Below are 12,349 nucleotides of genomic sequence, written 5' to 3'. Positions count from 1 at the left end.
AGCTCTTACCTTTACAAAGATCAGATGATAACTTCGTTTCCTATTATAAACAGAGATTCATGAAGTGCAAATGGTGTTGTTCATGATGTCGATGATTATCAAGTTTTGGGTTTTTAGGGTTTAGGAGAGTGATTGTAATTTGGGGAAAATAATGGAGTAGTGGGTCTTATTTGGAGGAAATGAAGAGTTTTAGACACAAATCCACATGCAGTGTATTTTTAGGCGCCAAATACACTTAACTTAACGCTGTTAAGTCTATCGTCAAAAAAGGATACGCTGTTCCAAAAAATTAAAAGTCATGGGTACAATGTGCATAAACATAAAAACTTGGGTACCATGTGAAAAATGGAATTGTTTGAGGGTACCGCGTGAATTTTCCGTTATATTTATAAATGATAATATGCTCAAAAAAATATGTATATGCTCAAAAATTACAAGGTCTGAGGTACTATATCAGATGCGTAATCCTTTTTCTCCTCAAAATGGGTTTGGGAAATCTTCGAAATATTAATGATTGTTTGGTGCTTTCTTGATGGAGAGAAATTACCGATTCTTCTTCAAGAGGTTATGGTTGCAGAAGACAACATTTCAAGCTCTTTAGCCGAGGTACATTCGGGGATGCGATTAGTATCCTGTTCAATGTTCACCGATGCCATATCGAAGACTGGATGCCATATCGAAGAATGGACATGGCTTTAGAATTATATATTAAATTTAAAATCTATGCAATTTATTAAACTTTATTATAGTTTATTAGATGTATAGAGGTGTTAATTATTTAAGATACAAAAATATAATATAAGTATATTATAAATAATTCAAGTTAGATTCCATAATATATAATATTGCATAATTCTTTCGATTTGATTTAATGCATAAATGTAATATATTTATATAAATATATAATCCTCTTAAAATTGTATGCCTAAGTAGTAAAAGTAATTTCGTCAGTAAAGAAAATAATTGTAGTAACATTGGATATAGTTATAGGATTACTATTCACTCATTTGAATAATAAAACTAACAATATTATCAGCGAGATTAATGAAAGTGGTAGAAACAACAACGGGAGTAGTGAAATTATCAACATTAATGCGACAATAGTGACAGTAACAATAACTACAACGGGAGTAGTGAAAGTAACAATGATTACGGGCAAGTAGTGAAATGTTATTACTATTGTTTCATTAATAAGAGTAAAATATTAGTAGTGGGAGTAGTGAATTTGTCTCAAAATTTATTTCATCGTAATTTTAGGACATGTCATAGAAAAAATATATTAATGATAAATTTATGTGTTATGCAACTTTAAATAATTTTATTTAATAAAAAAAAAAATTAATGGTAAGTCAAGGTATCCAGGCGAAGCCGGACACCAATACTAGTTAAGTTCTAAACCTATGCCACCTGAATATGATTCCTGATTCCAAACCCATACCAACGCGCGAAGTAAACGCGCCTAATAAGTTTGAGGGATAAAGTGGAATTAATAAGAGAGTTTGAGTTAAGTCTTAATGATAAAGTTGGTCCTTTTTATTGTTGCTAAGACTTGTATTTGAGACTGAGGTAAGACCGAGATATACTTAGCCTAAGAAATATTTTAAAAAATACATGTCAAGATCAAAATCAATGTCGAACAACCAATCGGGGGTAAATTAACTAACTTATAATCTATGGAGTCGTAATTTTTTTTTTTCTAAATCCGCATGACATTGCTCAAAACAACATATTTCAAGCTTTTTTTTTTTTTTTTTTTTTTTGTCAGAGCGAAAAAGGGTGATTATAGAACCCCAAAAGTTACAGGACAAGCTATTGGACTAGGTTGCACTAAAAGCCTGCCTAGCAAAAGTAGTGCAACAAAGCCAAATTTAAAGATTACATAAACGTTTATTAAAACTAAAAATACAACAAAGCAAATTAGACTGACGAGGGTAGGCTGATGAAGAAAAGCTTGAACACGAGCAAAATAGTCCACGTCAACAGCTTTACTTGAAATTCCCATAGGCCAACGGGACGGACCAGGTGCACTTACGCCACAAGAGCGTAGAAAGAAAAGGGGAAGAACGAGCCGAACAAGCTTGTCTTCAGCGGAGAAAAATCTCCTACACCGTGGTGATCGACCCAAACAGTCCAAAGACCAACAACCCAAAGAACCAAGTAAATTGAGAAATACGACTACAGAGTGCACCCCAACCAATCTCTCAGCGAAGAACCTCAATGGCAACCTAAGACTACAATAAGAACTCCTAGAAAAGGAGATTATTAGAACAGCTAAAGAAAAAATAAAATTAACTACTGATGACATTAATCGGAGGTGGAGACCACCGCATCCGGCCAACCAACAACATTACCAGACCCCGACTTCACCCTACCCAACAGATTTCCAAAACACAGAAATAGCCCAATAAATCATAAAGAGACTCGAGCTGAGCCACCACCTCCAAGCCAACCAACCCTACCCGAAACCCACTCAAGACCATACAAGCAAAAAAGAATCAAAAACACCCAGCCACACCAGCCCGAAAAGAAAGACCCGACGACCACCAAAGGACCAGCAAAGGACCACACAAACCAGAGCTCCCAAACCTTCAGGACCCAAAGACTCGAACCGCAACTGACCCAAAACAAACATGCATGCAACAAAACAGGAGTAAAAGACCGAACAACAAACAAAAAAACACCGGACGGATCGAGGACACCACAAAGACAACCGTTTCACCATACGACACCTCAATAATGATATTGGTCAAATAAATTTATTTATACATGAAAAAATACTACTCCGTATACTCGGATGTATAATTGATTTATTTAATTCTGTGTCGAATGTTGATATGAATAGTGTGACATATTTTGTGACGGGGCATAACCGATGGTCTAACCAGCAATTAACGGAAGAGAGATAGAAAAGAAGGCACGAATTTGATCGGCAGTCGGGCTGTTGACTCCACTCCTACATCCTTACTGCTCCATGTTTTCCCCAATTTCAATCATTTCTCTTCTCATAAACCCTAATTTCCCTTCAAATCTTCCATTTCTTCTTGCTGATCTAGCTTCACTTCGCCGCGCTTGGTACATATTCACCTCTGTTTATCTAGATTCTGCGTTTTTCTATTGATTTGTTACTGTTAATTGTGTTTTAATTTTTTCAATTTTTCTTCGTCGGCGTGTTTTTTGTAGTAATGGAATGTAATGATTGTTGTGAATTGTGATTTTCGTCTCTGATTGTTGTGGAATTCAATAGTTGATTCATGATATTGATGATTTACCATGTACAGAAACCCTAAATAGTTGAACATTTCGAAACTTTGACCTAGTTAGCTTGTTCTTGCTGATCTAGCTTCATTTCGCCTCTTCTGGTACAATGTTCATCTAGATTCTGCGGATTTCTATTGGTTGTTTCTGTTAATTGTCTACTGTTCTTCAATTATTCTTCGTCGCCGTATTTCTGTAATGTAATGACTGATCATTGTGATTATCATCTCTGATTTCATGACATTGATGATTTACTGATCTGTGGATGATGCAAAACCCTAAATAGTTGAACATTTTAAAATTTTAACCCGATTAATTTGTAAACTTAAAAACAGATTCAAACCTAAATTATCACTTTTATGAGTTTTACACTAATGCAGATCTCTAGAGATTAAGGGATATGGAAAACGGAGACTATAACATAGAAGTGTTGTTTTGAACAATGTCGAACATATCTAGGAGTGATTAGCTGTAGGAAGAATTTCTGTTTTCGGCCTTTTAGTCGCACTTGAAGGAAACACATAGTTTGTATCCTGTAGATCCGTCATCCATCTATGTTTTATTCAACTACGGCTGTCTGTTGCAGATAATAGTTGGTTTGTGGGAGAAGTCAATTTGTCAGCATGGGTCGTCTTAAGATGCAACCTGGTATAAAATCAATTGAAGAAGAACCCGAGGAAACTGAAGTTACCCCATCTAATAAAGCAGCTTTATCATGTATGGTTAACTCGGAAATTGGTGCGGTGTTGGCAATTATGAGAAGGAATGTAAGATGGGGAGGTCGGTATATATCTGGGGATGACCAATTAGAGCATTCTCTTATTCAATGCTTGAAGGCGTTGCGTAAGCAAGTTTTTACGTGGCAGCAACAATGGCACAATATCAATCCTGTTTTGTATCTGCAACCGTTTTTGGATGTAATTCGGTCTGATGAAACCGGTGCCCCAATTACAAGTGTTGCTTTATCATCTGTGTATAAGATTTTAACTCTGGACGTGCTTGATTTGAACACCACCAATGTTGAAGATGCAATGCATTTGGTGGTAGATGCTGTCACAAGTTGTCGGTTTGAGGTGACCGATCCTTCATCGGAAGAGGTAGTATTGACTAAGATTCTTCAAGTTCTCCTGGCTTGTATGAAAAGTAAAGCATCTGTTGTCTTGAGTAATCAGCATGTTTGCACCATAGTTAATACTTGTTTCAGAATTGTTCATCAAGCTTCAGCAAAAGGTGAATTGTTGCAAAGAATGGCAGCGCATACAATGCGGGAACTTGTCAGGTGTATCTTCTCACATCTTCCTGAAGTTCAGAGCTCTGAACATAGTTTAGTTAATGGTGGCTATTCTATGAAGTCAGAGGTATGCTATTCCATCTTGGCTGTTTGTTTTCCTGCTCATCTGTGTGTTATACATCATTATATTACAAATGTTGCAACTCTGTCTCTTATGCTAATTACTTGCTTGTATTAAGATCTGTAGTAATTATAAGTTTATAACAATGCTGTTCTTAACTTCTTACCGTAATCATAACATCATGTTATTTGATCTATTTGTAGGGATCAATCATGTGGCCACATTGCCTTTTCTTTTAGATGTTTTCTTAACTACACTTTTTTCTATGTACCGAATCTACCTATGTCGTAGACATGTTGGTGACAAAGTATTAGATACTTGATACAACAATTTGAAGTAACAATAATTTCTGCTAACTGTTCTTATTTGGTGCAGATTGGCGGCCTAGATAATGAGTACAATTTCCAGGCTAATCAGATCAATGATGGCACAAATAACTCTGAATATGATGGTCAGTTGCCTACTGCTAACTTTGGCTCCACTGTTCCTGTGGTTGGGGGTGCTGGTGCGCTTGATGAGAATGGTTCTGGAAATGGAAAGGATACAAGAGCGTATGATTTGCAAGTGATGACAGAGCCTTATGGTGTCCCCTCCATGGTTGAGATTTTTAATTTTCTGTGCTCTTTGCTGAATGTTGTTGATCACATCGGAATGGGTGCAAGATCAAATGGGTTGGCCATTGATGAAGATGCCCCTCTCTTTGCCTTGGGTCTCATCAATTCGGCTATTGAGCTGGGTGGGAATTCATTTGTGAAGCACCCAAGCTTACTAAACCTTATACAGGACGAGCTCTTCCGCAGTTTGATGCTTTTTGGTCTCTCACCAAGTCCCCTTATTCTCTCTATGGTCTGTAGCATTGTACTTAATTTGTATCATCATTTGCGAATTGAACTTAAGCTACAGTTGGAGGCTTTCTTTTCTTGTGTGATCTTAAGACTTGCACAGAGCAGATATGGGGCTTCATACCAGCAGCAAGAAGTTGCAATGGAGGCCCTTGTTGACTTTTGCAGACAGAAAACATTTATGGTAGAGATGTATGCTAACTTAGATTGCGACATAACTTGCAGCAATGTGTTTGAAGATCTTGCTAATCTGCTGTCAAAGAGTGCTTTTCCTGTAAATTCTCCGTTGTCTTCGATGCACATTCTCGCGCTTGATGGACTGATTGCAGTAATTCAGGGGATGGCTGAAAGGATTGGTAATGGATCTCTTGGGTTAGAGCAGGCTCCTGTGAGTCTCGAGGAATATACACCTTTTTGGATGGTCAAATGTGACAGCTATAACGACCCTAACCACTGGGTTCCTTTTGTTCGCCGTAGGAAATATATCAAAAGAAGGTTGATGATTGGTGCCGATCATTTTAATCGTGACCCGAAAAAAGGATTAGAGTTCCTTCAAGGGACACACTTGTTACCGGAAAAACTGGACCCACAAAGTGTTGCTTGCTTTTTCAGGTATACTGCTGGTTTAGATAAGAATCTTGTGGGAGACTTTCTTGGCAACCATGATGAGTTTTGCGTCCAAGTTCTTCACGAGTTCGCTCAGACTTTTGACTTCCAAGATATGAATCTGGATACTGCTTTGAGACTGTTTCTTGAGACTTTTAGACTGCCAGGAGAATCACAAAAGATTCAGAGAGTGATGGAGGCATTTTCAGAGAGATACTATGAACAATCATCACATGTCTTGGCTAACAAAGATGCTGCTTTTATACTAGCATATTCACTTATAATGCTGAACACCGATCTTCACAATGTGCAAGTTAAGAAGAAGATGACAGAAGATGACTTCATCCGCAATAACCGACGTATAAATGACGGTGAAGATCTCCCTAGAGAATATCTATTGGAGTTATACCATTCTATTTGCAAAAATGAAATTCGCACCACACCTGAACAGGTTGCTGGTTTTGCTGAGATGAACCCAAGCCGGTGGATTGACCTAATGCACAAATGCAAGAAGAGTGCACCTTACATCGTGGCAGATTCTCGGGCTTATCTTGACCATGACATGTTTGCCATCATGTCCGGTCCAACTATTGCTGCTATTTCTGTGGTATTTGATCATGCCGAGCATGAAGAAGTCTATCGAGCTTGCATAGATGGGTTCTTAGCTGTCGCGAAAATTTCAGCCTGCCATCATCTCGAAGATGTGCTTGATGATCTGGTTGTTTCTCTTTGCAAGTTCACAACCCTTTTAAACCCATCTTCTGTCGAAGAGCCTGTTTTGGCATTTGGTGATGATACCAAAGCAAGGATGGCCACCGTGACTGTTTTCACAATTGCAAATCGATATGGTGACTATATTCGAACAGGCTGGAGAAACATCCTGGATTGTATATTGAGGCTCCATAAGCTTGGCCTTCTTCCTGCTCGTGTAGCAAGTGACGCCGCAGATGATTCTGACCTCTCTGCTGACCCTGGGCATGGAAAGCCACTTACGAACTCATTATCAGCAGCTCACTTGCCTTCTATGGGAACTCCTCGGAGGTCCTCAGGACTGATGGGCAGGTTTAGCCAGCTTCTTTCTCTAGACACCGAGGAACCAAGATCACAGCCCACAGAGCAGCAGCTTGCTGCTCATCAACGTACGCTTCAGACAATTCAGAAATGTCACATTGACAGTATCTTCACGGAGAGCAAGTTTCTTCAAGCCGAGTCTTTACTTCAACTTGCCCGAGCACTCATATGGGCCGCGGGACGGCCCCAGAAAGGAGCTGGGTCACCCGAGGATGAAGACACCGCAGTATTCTGCCTGGAATTGCTTATTGCAATCACATTGAACAATCGCGATAGAATCGTTCTCCTATGGCAGGGTGTCTATGAACATATTGCAAACATTGTGCAGTCAACTGTCATGCCCTGTGCATTGGTGGAGAAGGCCGTGTTTGGACTTCTTAGGATTTGCCAGCGGCTGCTCCCTTATAAAGAGAATCTAGCTGATGAGCTCCTAAGATCACTTCAGCTAGTGCTCAAGCTCGATGCTCGAGTGGCCGATGCATACTGTGAGCAGATAACTCAGGAAGTCACTCGCTTGGTGAAAGCAAATGCTACTCACATCCGGTCACAAATGGGTTGGCGAACCATCACTTCACTTCTATCGGTCACAGCGCGACACCCAGATGCTTCTGAAGCCGGGTTCGATGCACTTGTTTTTATTATGTCCGAGGGGGCCCACATGTTACCTTCTAATTTTATTCTCTGCGTAGATTCTGCTAGACAGTTCGCCGAGTCTCGTGTTGGTCAGGCTGACCGATCCATCCGGGCCTTAGATCTTATGTCAGGATCCGTTAGTTGCTTGGTGAAGTGGGTCCATGAAACGAGGGAAACCGTGAAAGACGAGGATGCCCTTAAAATGTCTCAGGATATTGGTGAGATGTGGCTAAGACTTGTACAAGCCCTAAGAAAAGTATGTTTGGACCAAAGAGAAGAAGTCAGAAACCATGCTCTTTCGTCACTGCAGAGGTGCTTGACTGAAATCGACGAGGTCCGACTTGCACATACTCTCTGGTTGCAGTGTTTCGATATGGTCATATTCACGATGCTCGATGACTTGCTCGAAATAGCCCAGGGTCACTCTCAAAAGGACTACCGAAACATGGAAGGAACCCTTATAGTTTCCACGAGGCTCCTTTGCAAGGTATTCTTACAATTACTCCCGGAACTTTCCCAATTAACCACATTCTGCAAACTATGGCTGGGTGTTCTAAGCCGGATGGAAAAGTACATGAAGGTGAAGATCAGAGGGAAGAAAAGCGAGAAGCTCCAGGATCTAGTCGTAGAACTCTTGAAAAACACACTAGAAGAGATGAAGAACAGGGGTGTCTTAGCTCAGAGAAGTGCTTTAGGTGGAGATAGTTTATGGGAACTGACATGGTTACATGTCAACAATATATCTCCGTCTTTGCAGTCTGACGTGTTCCCACCTGCAGGAGCTGCTGACGAGGCAGCTCCTAGTCCTACTGAATCCGTGCCCTCAGAAGGTTGATAATGATAACTAGGTGCACATTATCAATCTAGATCATTGTTCGCGAGTATTCCCGTTTCTCCCTTACTCTGAAAATTGAAATGGATGAACTTTTTGTTGTTTATATGAAGGAATTTGTGTGAGCTAACGATCCGTTGAAGATGACAGTGGCACCAGTGGGTGCTGATCAGCGTAGAACAAATTAACAGTACAGCAATCCTGATAGCAGATAGACAGTTTGTAATGTATTTTTTTGTCGTCTCTCAGTCTGCACCGATTACTGGAGACATTTGATTGAAGCCTTGTATGAAATGCTTATTGCGCAATATTATCCTGTTTTTTAGACAAAAAAAAGGACTTGCAAAGAGCCGAAAGACGGTGTGTGGGACTGGTGAGAGATGGGAAGATTTTGTTTGTTTTTTGGTTTGTTGCATCATCAGGTTTTTCTGGAATTAAGTGGGAAAGTTGTAAATATGGCAAAAACTTCGTTTTCGAGTTTTTACACATCTTCATACCTTTGAATACGACTACACGAGATCCGTATGATGACAAGAAGTTGAACACCAAAGAAAATAAGTTAATGTCGTTAACGCCAATATAAAAATCCAGGTAATGTTGTCTCATAAAAATCGGTAAGATCGTTTCTTTGTATGAGACTTTTTTTTAGACAAACGTTTATATGACAAGTTGAACACCAAAGAAAATAAGTTATAGCACCCAAAAAAAAAAAAAAAAAAACACTAGGTCTCATGAGCATGAGATCGTCTCTAACTAATTTAGTGGGAGACATAATAAGGAAAAAATATATGCAGTGGGTCCGTCACCCCATCATGTGAGAGGTCTCTGACTAACGCTATTGAGACATGTCTCTCTAGAATTTTTGTGAAAAAAGAAAATAAGTTATTTTCCGGTGTAACATAATTAATTTTAAGGTAGACGTTCTTATTGTAGAATTTGTGTCAAACTAAAGTACACTTGAAACCGGTCATACTTGTCGAATTTAGATAAAATCAATTTGAGTCTGACTATTTTAATTTTTCGGATTTTTGAACATGTGCCCTTAGGGCAGATGATAAGAGTTAAGTAGGAAAGTTTGTTGAGAGTATATCATGATGAAACTCATAATTACCATAATTAGTGATATTATGTTGAAAATTATTCCCTACTTAACTTCTTATCATTTGCCTTAAGGACACATCTTAGAAAAACCATTAATTTTTAAATACGTTATGCAACTCAGGTCAAGCTAGGTAGCATCAAAACGGACACGGACACGTGACACGGCATCCCTTGAAATTTAGGATACGGGACACGTTATTTAAATTTAATAAAATATTGAAAGAGTTTTTCATAAGGAATTTAATGGTATAATTTTTATAATTTTTTACCAAATATATTTTTGTAAATATTAAAGTCAAAAAGCTCATCTAGAAAAAGCAAAACGTCATATATTAAAAAATGGAGGGAGTAATATTTTGCAAATTGTTAACTATAATATGTAGTAGTAATATGCAAATCGGCCTAATAATAATAATAATAATAAAAAAAAAATAATGCGTAGTAGTAATATTTTGTTACAAGACAAATAAAAGGCACATTCTGTCATTCGTACGTATAATTAATTAATGTATAGTAGTTAATAGTTTAGGGGAGAAGTAGGGCCAAATTGACAAATTGGTAAAAAATAAGGGGTAGTGGACAAATTGGTAAAAAAGGTTCCTTTTTGGACAAATTGGTAAAAAAAATGGAGGATTGGACAAATACACCAAAAAAAATTGTAATCCAATTAATTAGCACAAATTATCATTTAAGACAGGTATGTCATATTAGGTTTAATACGGGTCAAATAGTCCGAACAAAACAAAAGCAAAATGCATGAGAAAAACCCAATGAATTTGTCTTATATGCACACGTGAGATATACTCGACCCGTTTTAATCTTAAGACGGATATAGTTGTTCATTGGTTCGGGCCGAGTCAGTTAGGGTCGAGTAAATTTCGGACTTGTTGGTTTCAGATCGGTTATTTCAGTTCAGGTCATTATCGGGCCAACTATTATCAAGTTATTCGTGGATAATAACCTGTTTGACTCGACTCGGCGTGAAAATGACCCGAATTTTCTTGACACGTAAATGACCCGACCCGAAATGATCCGATCCGATCACCCAACCCAAAAAATGAGCCGACAAAATCTAACTTTAATTTAACCAAAAAAAACTTGAAATGACTTTTTCTTATTTAATCATTGACCCGAAAACGGGCCGAAAAATATATCGCACATACCCGAAACCGAAAATGACTCGACCCGAATTAACCCGAAAAAAATGTGAAACCGAACTAACTCGACATGCGCTGGCCTGAACCGTTTGCCAGATGTACCGAATAAACCCAACTCGAACTCGACCTGACACCCGAACTCAAGCCTCGAAACCCGAATTAACTCAACCCACCGTAACCCGGCCCGAATATTTATTGTTGCAACCCGGTTATAATCCATGATTAACTTGATATTAGGTAGCCCGAAAAGGACCTTAACCCGAGATAATCCGACCCAATCCGAAACTAGTAAACCCGAAAGTGACTCGATCTGAACCCTTAAACAACTATATTCGTCTTAATATTAAAACGGGCCGAGTATAACTTATTGCATTTTTCTCATGCATTTTGTTTTTGTTTTATTCCGACTACTTGACCCGTATTAAACTTAATATAAATATACCCATCTTAAATGATCATTTGTGCTAATTATTTGGATAATCATTTCTTTTTTGGTGCATTTGTCCATCCCTCCATTTTTTTTACCAATTTGTCCAAAATGAAACTCTTTTTACCAATTTGTCCACTACCCCTTACTTTTTTTACCAATTTGTCAATTTGGCCGGAGAAGTAGGGTCTCCTTAAAAGGGACGAGGTCTGAATGACTAGTTGCTCGGTATTGCCAGATTTCCTGGAATTTTTTGCTTAATTAGCGTTATTAAGCAAACTAATTAGGTAATTAGTGTTGAGTTGAAACTATTTACGTTTATGGTGTCCACGTCATCACTTATTTTTTTTTGCAGATTTTTCAACAAAGCCGCTAGTCTTCTTAGCGGCTTTCTTTCTTTTTCTTACTAGTCATTGAATTTCCACAATCCAGTGTACTGGACTCAAAAATTGCGAAGATAACAGGCAAAGCCGCTGAAGTTTTTAGCGGCTTTGTCAACTTTTTTTAAAAAAAAAATGTGACACCTTAAACCGCTAAGAAGTATAGCGGCTTTTCATGTGTATTTGGAAAAAAAGATTGTTTGCAATCCAGTAGGTACTGGACTTAAGAAATGCAAAAAATACAGACAAAGCCGCTGATGTTCTTAGCGGCTTTGTGTAATTAGCAAAAAAAAAAAAAGCAAACCCCTAAGCCGCTGAGGTTCTTAGCGGCTATGTATGTGAATTTGGAAAAAAAAAAAAAAACACAATCCAAAGAGCTACTGGACTCAGAAATGCAAAAAATACAGCCTAAGCCGCTGAAGTTCTTAGCGGCTATGTGTAATTTGTATAAAAAAAAAAAACAAACCACCTAAGCCGCTGTAGTTCTTAGCGGCTTAAGTTGCGGATTTGAAAAAAAAAAACATCTTGCCTAGTCTTTCACACCATCACACTCCTTCACACCTGCATACATACATGTTTACCTGCACAAACATTCACTCCTTCACACCATCACACATACATTCACACCATCACACAATGCCCAAACATACACTCCAAACATGGGATTGAAATCCGGAAATTGGGGATCATTTC

The 12,349-nt window shown here is 38.4% G+C and overlaps 1 protein-coding gene across 1 annotated transcript; it reads left to right on the top strand.

Annotated features, from left to right (window-relative positions):
* Window positions 1-2,748: 2,748 nt before the first annotated feature.
* On the top strand, window positions 2,749-8,947 carry LOC141644128 (ARF guanine-nucleotide exchange factor GNOM). The gene is made up of 3 exons (XM_074453587.1): window positions 2,749-3,072; window positions 3,842-4,613; window positions 4,983-8,947. Exons 2-3 carry the CDS (start codon window positions 3,879-3,881, stop codon window positions 8,592-8,594), a joined length of 4,347 nt encoding a protein of 1,448 aa, XP_074309688.1. The 5' UTR covers window positions 2,749-3,072; window positions 3,842-3,878; the 3' UTR covers window positions 8,595-8,947.
* Window positions 8,948-12,349: the final 3,402 nt, after the last annotated feature.

This window comes from Silene latifolia, chromosome 2, assembly GCF_048544455.1.
Source record: "Silene latifolia isolate original U9 population chromosome 2, ASM4854445v1, whole genome shotgun sequence".
NCBI classification, from domain to species: Eukaryota; Viridiplantae; Streptophyta; class Magnoliopsida; order Caryophyllales; family Caryophyllaceae; genus Silene; species Silene latifolia.
The sequence above is the reverse complement of the archived record's forward strand: the minus strand, read 5'-3'. Positions and strand labels throughout refer to the sequence as shown.